General features: G+C 39.3%; 2 protein-coding genes across 2 annotated transcripts in view; one reads left to right on the top strand and one right to left on the bottom strand.

Moving 5' to 3' along the window:
- npc1 (Niemann-Pick disease, type C1) overlaps nt 1-10,618 on the top strand; it is a 23,735-nt gene extending 13,117 nt beyond the window's left edge. Inside the window, exons 11-25 of the mRNA XM_007897234.2 lie at nt 342-444; nt 563-752; nt 1,594-1,776; nt 2,117-2,231; nt 2,835-2,962; nt 3,067-3,201; nt 3,346-3,435; nt 3,676-3,866; nt 5,570-5,688; nt 7,303-7,432; nt 7,792-7,992; nt 8,315-8,546; nt 9,077-9,190; nt 9,552-9,714; nt 9,919-10,618. Coding sequence (XP_007895425.2) covers nt 342-444; nt 563-752; nt 1,594-1,776; nt 2,117-2,231; nt 2,835-2,962; nt 3,067-3,201; nt 3,346-3,435; nt 3,676-3,866; nt 5,570-5,688; nt 7,303-7,432; nt 7,792-7,992; nt 8,315-8,546; nt 9,077-9,190; nt 9,552-9,714; nt 9,919-10,004 — 2,180 coding nt within the window. The 3' untranslated portion in view covers nt 10,005-10,618. The remainder of the gene's footprint in view (nt 1-341; nt 445-562; nt 753-1,593; nt 1,777-2,116; nt 2,232-2,834; nt 2,963-3,066; nt 3,202-3,345; nt 3,436-3,675; nt 3,867-5,569; nt 5,689-7,302; nt 7,433-7,791; nt 7,993-8,314; nt 8,547-9,076; nt 9,191-9,551; nt 9,715-9,918) is intronic.
- Nucleotides 10,353-15,965, bottom strand: part of rmc1 (regulator of MON1-CCZ1) — a 20,794-nt gene continuing 15,181 nt past the window's right edge. The window contains exons 13-20 of the mRNA XM_007897233.2: nt 15,564-15,692; nt 15,146-15,252; nt 14,512-14,625; nt 13,167-13,244; nt 12,975-13,079; nt 11,804-11,872; nt 11,378-11,603; nt 10,353-10,584 (exon numbers count right to left, since the gene is read on the bottom strand). Coding sequence (XP_007895424.2) covers nt 10,505-10,584; nt 11,378-11,603; nt 11,804-11,872; nt 12,975-13,079; nt 13,167-13,244; nt 14,512-14,625; nt 15,146-15,252; nt 15,564-15,692 — 908 coding nt within the window. The 3' untranslated portion in view covers nt 10,353-10,504. The remainder of the gene's footprint in view (nt 10,585-11,377; nt 11,604-11,803; nt 11,873-12,974; nt 13,080-13,166; nt 13,245-14,511; nt 14,626-15,145; nt 15,253-15,563; nt 15,693-15,965) is intronic.

The raw sequence follows: 15,965 nt of genomic DNA, 5'->3' as shown, positions 1-15,965 counted from the left end.
GGATTTTTTTCTCTTCGGAGGAGAAGGGAGGCTAAGACACAAGAATTATAATAACCACAACCTATCCATTTCAGTCCCAAGTTTTTTAAAATCCTACACTTAGTCTTGGCTTGGAGAAGGGAAGGAGTTAATAACCAGCCTACTAATCCAACAAGGGACCCGCATTGCAATTTTTCATAAGCATCCCATGTTTACGTACATCTGAATATTTGTGTGCCACAATGTCTGAATTTCATTTGAACCCCTAAAATCTGACTGTTCAGTGACTTGTTTGGATTGTACTTCTCTGGCATGAATATGCATTACTAACTAATATTAACTTGAACCCTTTTTGACTCTAGACGATAACTACAATAATGCAACAGCATTAGTAGTAACATTTCCTGTGAATAATTACTACAATGACACTGAGAAACTGAACAAAGCTTTGGCATGGGAAAAAGTGTAAGTATTTTATCTTTGAGCATTCTGCTTTGTGTTGCCAGAACTTTCAAATTTAACAAAATCTTAAATCTAGATTTATGCAGCAATCTTAACTCCTATTTGGCATATTGTCTTGTAGACTTATTGCATTTATTAAGAATTATGGCAACTCCAACCTATCCATTTCCTTCTCAACTGAGCGAAGCATTGAGGACGAAATAAATCGTGAAAGCAACAGTGACGTCTCCACAATTCTCATTAGCTATGCAATCATGTTCGTTTACATCTCGATTGCTTTGGGGCACATCAGGAGTGTTCAGAGTTTTCTGGTATGTACTTGTATGTTCATGACTACTTAGTACATGGCTTAATTATTCTAGTATATTCACTAGTAAGATACCAGCATTATGTTGGAGTGCACTAGCATTCTTGAGGCTCTGAATAATTTGGATGAGATTACTTCAGTCTTTAATATGATACAAAATGAATCCTTTATTGAGTGTATTTGGTCACTGACTTGCCAAAGATGAGGGCCAACAAACTAAGGGGTGAAAAATGGAAATTGACATGTGGAATGGGTACAGAGAGGATTATAGTGCCTTGGGACGTCCTCCCAACTTTAAAGGCGCTATACAAATGTAATGCTGTTGTATAGTGCTGCAATCCTAGATTGGGATCTGCATTTATAAATGTGCTTTCTTCTGCCTTCCCCATGTTCCGGATTTGCTATTGGAGTGCAATTGTATTCCAAAATGTAAACTTAATCCACTTAGGGCTTCAGTCTAAATCAACGGCAAAACAGTAGCATAATACAACTATTGCCCGTATCATCTGATCATTCTCAACAACAAATTATATTTGTATAGCGCCTTTCACGTCAGGAAGACGTACCGAGGCACTGGACAGTCAAGGATTTGAACCCGAGCTGGGGGCTGATTTATACCGTCAAATGATTGGTAACAATGATGGTTTCTCTCTCTCTATGTGTGTGTGTATGTATGTATATATATATATATGCTTTTACCCGTCTCAGCATAACTTGGATGTCCTAGTGATAAACATTGCAAAGTAATGAAATTAAAAGGCCTGTTTAACTATAAACTTGTGAACTAGAATTTTGCAAGCTCATTGTTGGATAAACCCTTTCTTACCCTTTTTGATTTCTTGTAGGTGGACTCAAAAATCTCTCTGGGTGTTGCTGGTATCTTTATTGTCCTGAGCTCAGTGGCCTGCTCATTAGGAATCTTCAGCTATGCTGGCATTTCCCTCACACTAATAGTTATTGAGGTCATCCCATTTTTGGTGTTGGCAGTCGGTGTGGACAACATCTTCATTATAGTTCAGACATTTCAGGTATAATAATATTAAGGTATTGGTTGCTCTTCAGTATATGAACTTGTCCAATTTTTGAACTATGTTCCTGATCTATATTTGGGAAGCTTGCTTAACTGTTTTAGTTGGTTGAAGCTCCCAACAGTACTCCAAAGCGAAGAATGTTCTCCAAGCTTTGGTTCTTGCTAAGCAGGTGGTATCCATCAGGGGATCAGTGTACATTCTATTCCAGACATAGATTTCCATATGTAGCTGGCATTAATATGTGGAACTCTCTGGTTTGGATGCTTTTAAACATGATAATGGGTTTCCACGTGTCAGACGTCCAGCTAACTAAACTTTTTTTAACTCCTCACCCTAGAGAGATGAACGTCTGCAAAATGAAGAAATCCACCAACAGATCGGGAGAGTTCTGGGTGAGGTAGCTCCGAGTATGTTTCTGTCATCCTTCTCAGAGACTGTGGCCTTCTTTCTAGGTAATTTTTTAATATAATCTCAGAATCTTTGAGCGTGTGTATCTAGTAGAATAACCATGCTTTGAAATGTAAATGACCAGTTGGTAACTTAACCAATTTTAGTGGGAAACAATTGCTGAGGAATTCAAGTGTGTGTGTGTATATATAAAAATTGATGTAAAGTGAATGGATTGGGAGACACTCAAACCAACAATTTGAATCAGATATTAACTTGGTTGAGTGAAATGCTGTTTTAGTTCTTATAGTGCCTAATTAATGCCTGATAACTCTTAATGGAGCATTGGATATGATGGCTAATGGTATATTTTTCTAATTCAATAACTGCTCAACTTAAAGACCCAGAATAAAGAGTAATTTGTAAGCATTGAGATTTAATTATAGTTGCTGTATAACTTGCACCCACGTCAATTTTTCTTCAAAAGGATGGCATCTCCAACAATGCAGTGTGTGATTTTCTATTTGTTTCCCACCTCACTGCATTGTAGTGTCAACCTACATCGAGTTCAAAGTCCTCACGTGGAATCTGAACCCACCTTCTGACTTGAGGCAAGAGTGTTACCAACAGAGCCAGGTTGACAAATATTGTATTTTTTTTTTGTTTAGGTGCTTTATCCACCATGCCAGCTGTCCGTACATTTTCACTCTTTGCAGGAATGGCTGTATTCATTGACTTCTTGCTTCAGATAACCTGCTTTGTAAGTCTCTTTGGTCTGGACATCCAACGTCAAGAGGTAAGTAGCTACTTTTTGAAGGGTCCATATTGAACTCTGAGCTTACTACTACTTTGCAGAGTCTTGCAGAATGAGCTTACTACTTGCTACTTTTGGTCTTGCAGAGTAATCGCTTGGATATCTTTTGTTGTGCAAAACAAAAAAGCATAAATACAGACCATTCAGATGGATTCCTCTTCAGATTTTTCAAGCATATCTACGCACCATTTTTATTGAACGATTGGGTGCGACTCATTGTGGTATGTAGCAGTTGTGATTATTTGTCTTAAATCATCCAATTTATCTCAACCAAAAATTCCACATCCATGTCATGTAATCCTTTTATCATTTGGTTGCAAGCTTCTGCAGTCTTGGCAATAAACTAAGCTCTTTTGTTTTCATAGATGTCTTTATTTGTTGGGATCTTGTCCTTCAGCATTGCAGTGTTGAACAAAGTTGAGATTGGGCTAGACCAGAGATATTCAATGCCTGATGTAAGTATAGACCAGCCTTCTGCTCCTGTTCTGAATCTCTATCCTAGACTCTTTCCCTTTATTTTAAGGTCTATCTCAAAACCTAGTCTTGACTGCATATCGAGTCCATGCCTCCCTCAGGTACTAAGTTAGGATTAAATACCGTGGGACATTCTGACATGTAAGATGTTCTATTAATGTAAATTTGCATAGACTGTTCACTTGAATATCTTCAGATTTGCTCTATCTCTTCTCCTTTAGGATTCATATGTACTACAGTACTTTGAATCAATGGGCAAGTACCTTCATGCAGGTCCTCCTGTCTACTTTGTAATAGAAGAAGGTCATAACTACACTTCCATTGAAGGTCAAAACCCAGTGTGCGGTGGAGTTGGCTGCAACAATAATTCCCTTGTCCAACAGATATTTTCTGCTTCACAACTCGACAACTAGTAAGTGTTTAGTTATTTTTTGCTCCTGCACTAAATTCCAATGCATCCTGTAGAGGATTTCCATGGCGATAGCTTATATTGTTTGATACATTTAGTTGTGGGAAACCAATGATGTACTCCTACTTTGCATTGCTGGATTCTCAATAGAATGAATAGACTTTATCCATAAAGAAATTAATTGGAGATGGTGTAGCAAGCTGGGGCAGTGTACTACAATGTCAGAGGTTTAGAATCGTACAGCACAGAAAGAGGCCATTCGGCCCATCGAGTTTGTGCCAGCTCTTTGAATAGAGCAACTAATGTCAATCCCACTCCCCAACCCTTTCCACATAACCCTGCAAACCCATCCTCCTCAAATACCCGTCCGCCGCGTTTTTAAAAGTTATCGAATCGACCTCCACCACCCTTTCAGGCAATGTGTTCCAGATTCGAACAACTCACTGCGTGAAAAAATTTCTTCTCACCTCCCCTCTGCTGCTTTTAGATACTATTTTGAATCTGTGACCTCGAGTCACTGACACACCCACCAGTGGAAACAGGTTGGAAAGGGAAAAACTATCAAATCCCCTCATGATTTTGAAGACCTCTGTTAGGTCTCCTCGTAACCTTCTCTGCTCCAATGAGAATAATCCAAGCCTCTCTAGCCTTCATAATCAAAGTCCCTCATTCCTGGTACCATCCTCGTAAATCTCCTCTGCACCCTTAGCATTCTTCCTATAGTGTGGTGCCCAGAACTGGGTGCAGTATTCTAACTGAGGCCTAACCAGTGTTTTATATAGGTTAATCATAATCTCCCGACTCTTGTGCTCTATGCCCCTATTTATAAAGTCTAGTATCCCATATGCCCTTTTTACAGCTTTATCTACCTGTCCTGCCACCTTCAAAGTTTCATTTACCTGCACCCCCAGGTCTTTCTATTACCAAACCTATACTGCCTCCCCTCATTCTTTCTACCAAAATGCATTACCTCGCATTTCTCCATATTGAAACTCATCTGCCATGTGTCTGCCCATTTTACCATTCTGTCTATGTCCTCCTGCAGTTGGCTCCTGTCCCTCTCACTGTTTACTACCCTACCTAACTTTGTGTCGTCCGCAAACTTGGAAATGGTACTTGCTATACCCAAGTCCAGATCATTTATGTATATTAAGAAGAGCAGTGGTCCTAATACCAATCCCTGGGGGACGCCACTGTACACTTCCCTCCAGTCAGAAAAGCAGCCGTTCACCACAACTCTCTGCTTTCTGTCTCCCAGCCAGTTCTGGATCCATGCTACCACTGTCCCTTTTATAGCATTGGCTTCAATCTTTCTTACAAGTCTTTCATGTGGCACTTTGTCACATACCTTTTGAAAGTCCATATAAACTATGTAGACTTGTCTATATTGTCTTACCAAGACGAAGAAGACTTGGTGCTTTCCTGGATAGTCAGTCACCTTCAGAGCAAGTTGCCCAGAATATTGAACATTTCTTTCTAATGTTAGCAGTGATTGGAAAATAACTTTTTGCAGCTGATGGTTTGCATCTGCAGGCATAAGATATTACAGCTGCCTGCATGCAATTATATGCTTCGAAGATGGGTATTGTCCCAAGTGGGCAGATTTGTTACTCTAAATGTAGAGCAACTTTCTCAAAATCCATATTGAGCTATCTTGAAGAAATTGTTAAAAAAACTAATGTAATTTTAATATTTTTTTCTCCCAGTACAAGAATTGGCTTTCCATCATCATCCTGGATTGATGACTATTTTGACTGGATAAAGCCTCAGTCAACCTGTTGCAGAGTCTACAATAATTCTGGGCATGAGTTCTGCAATGCAACAGGTAATCTCAACTGCTTGAGCTATCTTTTCGTCTATCAGTCTTGGAGAATGACATACCTGATTGAGGATATCTGTTCATGGAGCAGCACTGACCCTTACGTTTACACCATCTCAATGAGAGAAGTCAGTAGTGATTGAAGCTCCAGTACCAGCGACTTGTAGATTGGTGGAGTTATGATAATAATCCTTGCATTTGATATAGCATATTATCATCTTTGGGACCTCTCAAAGTGTTTCACAGAATATACTATAAAGTGAATTGACTGTATTTTGTGGGTGAAACTTGGTAGCCAATTGCACACAGCAGTGTCCCATAACAGTTGTGGATTCAAGTGACCAATTTATTAATTTTTAAGGAATTATTAGAAGGAACAACTAGGTTCCTACTTACTGCTAGGTAAACTGAGGAGTGTGGAGTAAGGAAACTTGCTCAAACCATGGGGTTGATTCAGTGACCTTGTGTTTTTCCACAGAGTTGTTGGCATGTGGAATGGTTTGCCAAATAAGGTGGTAGAAAGGCGTTCTATAAATGTAATCTTGTTGTTGTGGTTGTGGAGACAGTCCATTGTGGGTTTCAAGAGGGAAGTAGACAGGTTAGAGGTTTGAGACTTCAAGGGGATGTGGAAGTACAGCTTGCTCTGAGAGCCGAAGCAGACTCAGTGGACGAAATTGCCTCTTTCTATGCTGTAAATTTCTATGATTCTACTGGGGGTATTATTAAAGCAATTTCAGTTACATTAATGATGTCAGGGCAAGTATTTGAAGATTTTTGCAAGAGAATTGGCACTTGCAGTAATGCAACCATAATCGATTCTTCTGAAGTAATCTACTCTACAAAGTTGCATTCTCTTGCGAGTAATTCAGTGTGAAAAGGTCTGCTGTACAACTCTAAAGGAAAACTAAGACTTTCCAAACTATTTGAAACAATTTTTAAATCCGGTTTATAATTCATTTTTAATTTTTACCTGATCAGGGCTAAATCTCATGAAGGTATATTAGGATTGTTGGAAATGTGTAAAGATTCGTAACGATCAACATTTGTCTTTTTTGGAGTCCTGTAGCTCAGTGGTTAGAGCACTCGCTTTGGAAGCGAGAGACCTGAGTTCAATTCCAGGCAGAGGGCGAAACCTTGGGCAAGTTTCCTTACTCCACACAGAGCCTAATAATAATCCCTCCAAAACCAAAAACAATAATAAATTGGTCATTTTCAATCTACGACTGTTTGTGGGACATTGCTGTGCGCAATTGGCTGCCGCGTTCGCCCACAAATATACAGTCAATTCACTTTACAGTGTGTTCTGTGAAGCGCTTTGGGACGTCCTCCTGATGTGAAAAGCGCTATATCAAATGCAAGGATTATTATTATTATAAAATGTTTTACCTGCTGGGAATCGAACGCAGGTCTCCCGCTTGCAAGGCAAGTGCTCTAACCACTGAGCTACAGAACTCCACAATAGGGCTAATGCCCTTGAATTTTGTCTCCGAAAGGCATGCAAAGTGAGATGCTGGGTCTCACTCTGGAGTGAGTGTCATAAGAACATGAGTTTCTAAACTCAATAAGAAATTTGAGAATTTTTTTTGCAGGGAACAAACTGACTTTTCAAATGTCTTCTAGTGGTTGATGAATCTTGTGTTCATTGCCGTCCGCTGACTCCTGAGGGAAAACAGAGGCCAATTGGAGAAGACTTCATGACATTTCTCCCTATGTTTCTGAATGATAACCCAAATTCCAAATGTGGCAAAGGGTAAGGCACTATTAATCTTAAAGATTCAAATGCTGATTAGTTTTACTGATACGGCAACAATGTCATGATTGTAGCGTAAGGGCACTACAGTAAATCTGAAATTTCAACTCCCTGACCAACTTAATGCTTACAACCAGTTACAGCCACCTTCAGTTGTGGTACTATTTTTGAGCCAATTGTTTAAACTTGATGCCCTTTTTAAAATAGCTTTTTTAAGTGTTCAGTTACCTAGAATATAAGGCTTGCTTATCCTTGGTCTATCATTTTTAGCAAGAGTATCCTGTTTCTGTACCTAGGAGACTAAAGGGAATTTGCATGTAATATCTGGTCAAAAGCTCATTTCAAAACTTTGTCAACAGTGGACATGCAGCGTATGGTTCAGCAGTAAATCTGATTGAGAACAATACAGGTGTTGGTGCCACGTACTTTATGACTTATCATACAGTGCTGACCACTTCTACAGACTTCATTGATGCTGCAAAGAAGGCACGTGATCTGGCTGCAAATATGACTGAATCCATGGGCATTTCAGACAAAGGATATCGTATTTTTGCTTACAGGTAATGGGACACTAGAATTACTTTAGCTTGGGAGCAGAAAGCCATCTTTCATAATTGAACACTCATTTTAAATTAAAACTATTTACTCAGACCATCTCTTCAGCTTTTTCTGAAGGCTGCACCCAAATGACTGAGGGGGTTGAGACGTCCACTCTGATCACAAAGTGAGATCACGGGTTCTGTGTTCTGTCCTTACTAGTCGTGGTGATCATTAGTATAAACCATGTCTGGCCACCTATTGAGTGTTGCTTTGGTAGGTGGGAAGTTTGTAGTGTAAGGAAATGAGAATAGTTTAACTAAGTGTTCCATTTCTCATTCACAGTATATTTTATGTATTCTATGAGCAATACCTCACCATAGTCAAGGACACCATTTTCAACCTCTGCGTATCACTGGGATCCATATTTGTAGTGACTACAGTGCTGCTGGGTTGTGATGTCTGGTCCGCTGTGACTGTGTGCATCACTATCTCTATGATCGTCGTGAATATGTTTGGTGTCATGTGGCTATGGAACATTAGCCTGAATGCAGTCTCCCTGGTAAATCTAGTCATGGTAAGTTATTTAATAGTAATACTCAACAAATGCTGTATGTATTGGTTCTGCTAAGCAGAATTAATAATCCTAAACTGATGTAGTGCCACTTATGATGGGAGGACAAAATGCTTCACGAGACTTGTGTAAAGTGTAGTGACAGTATTTTGTAAGCAAGCTTGAGGGGAGGGCGCAGTAGTGGATAATAGAACAGTAATAATACAGTTGGATTAGCTTAATGCACTTGATTCTAACCAGCCATTTCAAGCTAAAGTACTTGCTTTCACTGCTGGTCAAAATCCTTGCTGAGTAATGAGTACAACCTGTCCTGGTATACTGAAGACTTTAGAGAAATTGATGACCATTTAAAAATGTTATCATGGGATCTTTAATGACCACCTGAACAGGCAGGTGCTGGGTGGCAGTGAGTTAGAACACTTAGGATTTGTATCCAATGGTGTTTAGTTCTCAGCTTAATTGGTGGTAGCAGAACAAATGTTTTATACAGACCCTCAAGTTAACATTAATTCAATTTTTTTCTTCTCCCATAGTGCTGTGGAATTTCAGTAGAGTTCTGCAGCCATATTGTCCGTGCATTTTCAGTTAGCTTGAAGAAAACGAAAGTGGAGCGTGCAGAGGAAGCACTGGCACATATGGGCAGCTCGGTAAGATTTAGTTTCATTTGATCCTACATTTAAGCCATGAATTTACCAAAGGACTATTGGTTCTAAGTTGGTTTCACTAAGGGACTGGGTGGTGAATCATAATCCCTAAATGTTTTCAGATTTGTGTTGTTAGTAACTACTTCCAACTTGAAGTACTCCTCATTACAGCCTCTTAAGTTCAGCTTCTGTCCTTCCAAAACACATTTCCTTTAAAATCTAACCTTTTAGATTCCAAGCTTTTTATTGTTGCAAACATAATGTGTGGATAAACTGGATTTTAACCTAGTAGGTATGAAGAGAATTCAAGGTTTGTATAATATCTCGTGTTAATCTGAAGAACCTTTTTTTGCCCTCCACACAGGTATTCAGTGGCATTACACTGACCAAATTTGGTGGTATTGTAGTCCTGGCTTTCTCCAAATCCCAGATTTTCCAGATCTTCTACTTCAGGATGTACTTGGCAATTGTACTGTTGGGAGCTTCCCATGGCTTAATATTCCTTCCAGTATTGCTTAGCTATATAGGTAAGAATATGTGTTTGAAGGTTTTCAAGATACTCATTTTATCCAAGACCTGTTCTGAAAATTTCCTGTGGTGTTTTAACCTTCCTTTCAAAGTCAAACTTTACTAACCATGCTTGGAACAGAACATTGCATAATGCTGGGGAACACTAACTGCTGCAAAGTATTAGAATTTGCATAATTACCAAAACTTTTTTTTCTCTTCAGGACCACCTGTAAATAAAGCCAAGGTGTCTGCATTAAGCATTCAGTACACTGGAACAGAACGCCAGCACCTGTTAAAGTCGCGATGAACTCGAGCTGCTTTAATTCAATGAACTGAGCTGCTGGATCAAGAGGCAGGATTGTTGCCATGCAGCTCTGAATAGAAATAATGCTTCTGAACTGTTTCATTTCACCAACGTACTGCTGAAAGTTCGCAGCTTTCAAACTCAGGAAAATTTAAGTTAAGGTAGAGTATTTGATGGAATAAAATTATTTAATTCAGAAGGGCTTCTAATCTATTGGAAGAAGTGCTTTTTATTCAGAACCTGAATGGCGCTATGCTCACCAAGAATGGATCTTTCAAACCTAGTGTAACTGCAATGCAACTTTGCACTTTCCAGTTAATGATGTTCTGAAATGTTAAGAAGACCACTGGGTTTAACACTAATGCATATTTTAATATGTTACAACTGTATAAATATTTTATAACACAACATTTTATAATGCATTTAATAAAGTTTCTAGATTTCAACTGTACATCTGATGGACAAAAGTCATTGTCTTCTGGATGAAGTCTCCCAATGTCCTTTCACACAACCATAGCTTTGAGAAGTGCTTGTTCCCCAAACAGGCTTTTGAAATGGTCAATATGTTCTTCACAGTGTTCTCCTGGAATGGAATAAAATATCACACTTAGTTCAAAGCAATGTTTCCAGATGTACATTGTACTTTGTCTGGTTGTGGAAAGCATACGGTGCTTTTCTCAATCTATTCTGTTGTGGAGCTTGTGGATATGAGTAACTGGTGCAAGATAGCAATGCAGATTTAAGTTGCATATTTTAATGGGAAGCGAGGGGGAGGAGAAAGCTGAAGTAACAAACCCTAGATTACAAGCTTCTTGAACAATACTGCATCCAGTTGCCATGAATCTGAAAGTTGCTTATTTTGGTATGATTGGTTTATATCCAACTAGTGATATCTTGAAAGCTTTGGCTTCCAGAACTTGTATTGTATCTAGTAAGTATTTTTAGAATTGTAAGCTTTACACCAGTTATGCAAAAGTTTGTCTAGGGGGGGATCTGAGCCTGTCTTGGCAGTACCTTGCTCTGGTGAGAGAAAGGGTTGAATACATCTGAGATTTAAGCGTGCCGTGACACTACCCTGCGTGAAGGGTGCAAGTTGTTGTTGAGGCTTGTTGTATCTAGTCATTGTCTCCCTTCTGTAGATCTTTTATGTGCTGGTCGGTTTCTCCTTTCTTCCTCCCCAATCAGTCTATTGTAATTTTATTAATGGATAAGCATGACCTGCTTCATGTCCACAAAAATGAGATCAGCAATACTTTCTGCATACAGTCATATATAAGTGATCAGCAGAATCCTAACTGTAGCCATTTTTTGTAAGCCTTGTTAACATGGGATCAGTTTATGGATTCAAAACTATTTTTGTTTCTGCTTTAACTTACCTGGTGTGAAGTTTGGGCTTCCACGTAATCTCTGATTCCTTTGTTCAAAAAATTTGAAGGTAGTATAAAACAGCATATTATCGCCAGTCTGCTTTGCTGCATCTAAGAACTTGCGTGCCGAGATGTTGTCGTGCCCTCCGACGCTTCGGATAAACCTCAATGCACCTAGAACCTGGTGCTTGGACAGCAGAACCTCCACTATCTCATCATTGGCTGTAGACAGTCTCTGGATTAGTAAAACATTAAAATATTTAAATCACAGCAGTAAAGTACTACTTTGGTCTCTGTTCCCTAAAACCACAATTCTGGAGTAAATGAAATCATAGGTGCTACATACATAGAATAAGCAGCCTTACTATTCTTAACACATTCTGGAACATTTAAATCAGTTAAGCCTGCACTTTTATGCAAGTAGCATGCCCTTACCTTAAGCATATCCAGACACAGTTGATGTGCAGGAGGGTAAGTGCTCTCAAGTGACAGGAGCAGGCAGGCCTGAAAAGTAAAAACCGTTTTATATAATAATAATCTTTGTATTTGATATAGTGCTTTTCACGTCTTCTTGACGTCTCAAAGCACTTCACAGAATATGCTGTACAGTGAATTCACTGTACATTTGTGGATGAAATGCAGCAGCCAATTGCACACAGCAGTGTCCCACAAACAGTCATGGATTGAAAATGACCAATTTATTATTTTGTTTTTGGAGGTATTATTAGGCGTGTGGAGTAAGGAAACTAGCCCTGCCTGGAATTGAACCCAGGTGTCTCGCTTGCAAGGCGAGTGCTCTAACCACTGAGCTACAGGACTCCACAGCTTGGCTTCAAATTTGATTCGTGGAAGTGTTTAATGATTTAACAAAACTATTTGCATGTAAATAGCAATTCACCTAGAATATTTTCTACTGATTGGACCCCAAACTGGAACAAGGTGGCTGAAGATGCAAAATGATGGGTTTTGAGAGGGAGGAGGGTCAAGGACAGTCCCTGAGTGTAGTAAGTGGCTGAAAGTTTGCATGCTAATGGTGAGGCAGGAAGTGTGAAGTAACTAGATGTGGAGGAATATTTAAGGTAAGGTTGAGGAACATAGATTTACTGGGGGCTGGAGATGATGATGAATGGGTTGCTGAGCCTTGTGTAGGAAGGAATGTACTGCAGAGTTTTGGATAAGCAAGTTTGTAGCTAAAAAGACAACTCCAGGCTTCACAAATGTGGGTGGTTTCATCTGCAATGGGGGTGAGGTAGTTATGACTGCAGGTCCTGTTTCAGATTGGAGAGAGGGAACCAACCAGATGAAAGGCTGCAGGTCAGGGTTAAACAAGATTTAGTAGTGTCTCTGTTAGCTGAAGTGAAGTCAGGGATGTTGAGTTGCGGCTAAGAGCTTTGTTTTAAGGTGAAAGGTTTAGGCTATCTGGGATGATACATCACCTCAAGAATGACACTGAATAGACAAGAGTAGGAAAAGTTCAAAATTGAAAGCCCATCTCATGTGTTGAATTTGCTATTTACAAAATCTGCATGCATTTGCTTCAGTTATTACAATAAACAATAGAGCAAGTGTTCCAGCCAGTAAGACTTGTAAAAGTTTGGTATCTCACCAATGGTTTGGAGTCACTGAGGACATGGTACTGCAGAAACTGATGGAGCATGTAGAATAAGCTGTGCTGCACGAGGGTTTTGATAACTAGCTCATACAGGTAATGCTGCAACAAAAACAGACATTTTGTTGATTACACAGCTTCAAAGTATACGGAATGTAGAAACCTTTTAAAATAAAGAGCAGTTTTCACCTGGACTATTATCTGGTATTGGTTAAGAGACCGAATGTATTCCATTAGCACTGCACTGATAAACTTGTGAGGCAGATCCTGTTAAAACAATCACACAGCTGTGTTAGAGCATTGAACTGTTCAGGTAAAGGTTTCAAAATGAATCTTGCATTCAATTCATGCTTGCAGCTGCAACTCAGTCTGCACTCCTGGTGAGAGTATTCATATTTTATGCTTGCAGGTTACACATCCAAATGGAAAATGTGATCCTTTAAAATACTAGATTGGCAAGCCACATTATGCAATAACTAGTTATATTTCACAAGTGCGTCTTGATCATTGGAAGGACATGGGCCCTCACAGGACATCACTCAGCTGACTTAGACTTGCAGCAGTTAAGTCCTGGAATCATCTCTACTCAGTATTCTGTAATCTTCTTAAGATTCCCTGCAGGCTTTAACCTCAATTAACTGATTACCAGAATAGATGGGTTCAGTTCCACTCCTCTAAACAAATTTGGGTACACTAATAACAATGGCAACCATACTTCATAGAGGTACTGCCTTAAGAAAATTCAAATTGCTACAACATTGCCTTGTATACTTTTGCTGTTCCTTTGTTTCTCATCTTTCCCATTTCAGATTCCTTTCCTCTCACCCCTTGAAAAGAATTATCAAGACAAAGCCAATATTACCATTTAGATCTTTATTTCTGCATTGTCCTCTATTTTAAGAAATTCTATTCTGATAACCTTCCTCCCTCCAACCATAGTTGATTGTCACATGCACCATGTAAGAAACTATTTACTGAAGTTCTTCCTGCAACAGGACAGCACTGTAAGGGATGCATGTCAGTGAGCCAATATTGACTATTTACTTAGAAAAATCTTATTCAGTGGATAACCACATAAAGTTGGTGATTGGCACAAGTTGATTATACTCACGTGTATTCGTGAAACTTCTCCAAACAGAAGTTGTGTTTAGCAAAAACACTACATTGTGTGGAAATAACATGGAGTCTGGGTAATAGTGCCAGTTTCTCAAGTGGGGCAGATGTGACAGAATTGATAAACCAAACAAGTTTTGAAAATAAATATCAATCCTATATTTAAATAAAAACTTACAATTCAGTAGATTTCTGAAGAAATGTGAGGGATAAATATCAAAGCCAAATAGCATAATCTTTAACACTAGAATCAGTTGTTTATTTCTCATATTATTCTGGATAGCTGCAGAATATCCCCACTAAGAAACCTTCCCTTCTGCAATCAATGCTACACTACCTTGCTGTTTCACTGGGATAAAAAGGGATTCCATGATGATTTTAGCCTTTTTTTCCCCATTATTGACAAAAGTACACTGCTAACCTGGTTGGTAAAAACAGACAACACATGAGTATACATGTCAGATTGGTCGATAACAGCCTGTGCCCGCACTGGCTTCTGTGCTGAACTGCCTCGACTTGTTCCTGACTCCACAGCCTGTACAAAAGAGAGATTGCTCAATTACTGCATTGCATTACAAACCAATACATTGAGGGATAATATTAAGCACACACAATAAATGTGGGTTCACCAATGTGAATCCATGCTAACTAGAAGTGCAGTTGTATACCCAGAACTAAAAAAGGATGACTTCCAAGTCATCAAGTTGCTGCTGACACTACGTCTCTTGCATTGCGCAAAAAGCATCTCTGATGTCCCTCTTTATCTTGTACTGTTCCAACAACAACTTGCACTTATATAGCGCTCTTCATGCAGGGTAGCGTTACAGAGCGTTTAAAAGTGGTGGAGTCTGACTCTGAGCCGGGCGGGAGGTAGCCGTAAGCACGGTCGAAGAGGAAGGTTTTCAGGCAGGATTTGAAGAAGAGGAGGGGGCAAGGCGGAGGGAATAAGGAGAATGTTCCAGAGTTTTGGGGCCTAGTGGCTGAAAGCGCGACCTCCGATGGTGGGGCGGAGGGTGCGCTGGACGAGCAAATGTAATTTTGTGTTGTTGTCTCACCAGTGTATAGTTCTGCTCAGCTTCCAAGTACTCTTTGTAGAATTGATTGAGCTTGTCAAAAATGGTAGCAATGACAGACAAACTACCTCGCTCTGTTGCACTTAAAACTGGAACAAACACATTGTATTAAAATTATTGCAATGTTAGCAAGTAGACAAGAAAGGTTTAGCAATGCCACCTACACAATAGAGCATTCACTGATATAAATGGGTTTATTAGAAAGTTAGCAATTGCTCATTAGTAACTTTTTAATTTAAAGCCACATCAGTTACTAAATGGACTTCCTATATTAGGGTTTTGGAAAATAATAAAGTAAACTGGAAGTTCTTAAAAATGAAAGCCTAAACTTGTCCTGCAATGAGAAAGGCAATCGTTCAACAAACTCATAAACAGTACTAGTTACCCATGCAGTACTTACGTTGGCAACACACAGACAAGATGACCATTTTGCAGTCTTTCCTCTGCAGTAGGAAATCCATTAGCCGTCCCTTGTCTTGAAGCATGTGCACGATAGGCTGTAACTTTACTTGAAGACACCAGAGATATCCTGAACAGAACCCCGAGTGATTCAATCAAATGAAGAGCATAATAATGTGCACATAATGAACAAACTCATTCAAATAACCATTTCACTGACTCACTGCAAGTATAATACCACACTTATATGCAGGTCATATAAACATATAAAAGTGTGACATAGGCACTGGAGCTGAGTAGATTTTTGTTGTGTAAAGATTTTCCTGAAGCATTGAGGCTGGATGAGAGATGGGACATTTTTAGATAACTGTCCAATTAGTTAATCTTCAAATCCCGGTTAGAG

Source organism: Callorhinchus milii, unplaced genomic scaffold, assembly GCF_018977255.1.
Source record: "Callorhinchus milii isolate IMCB2004 unplaced genomic scaffold, IMCB_Cmil_1.0 Scaffold2, whole genome shotgun sequence".
In the NCBI taxonomy this organism is placed as follows: domain Eukaryota; kingdom Metazoa; phylum Chordata; class Chondrichthyes; order Chimaeriformes; family Callorhinchidae; genus Callorhinchus; species Callorhinchus milii.
The sequence above is the reverse complement of the archived record's forward strand: the minus strand, read 5'-3'. Positions and strand labels throughout refer to the sequence as shown.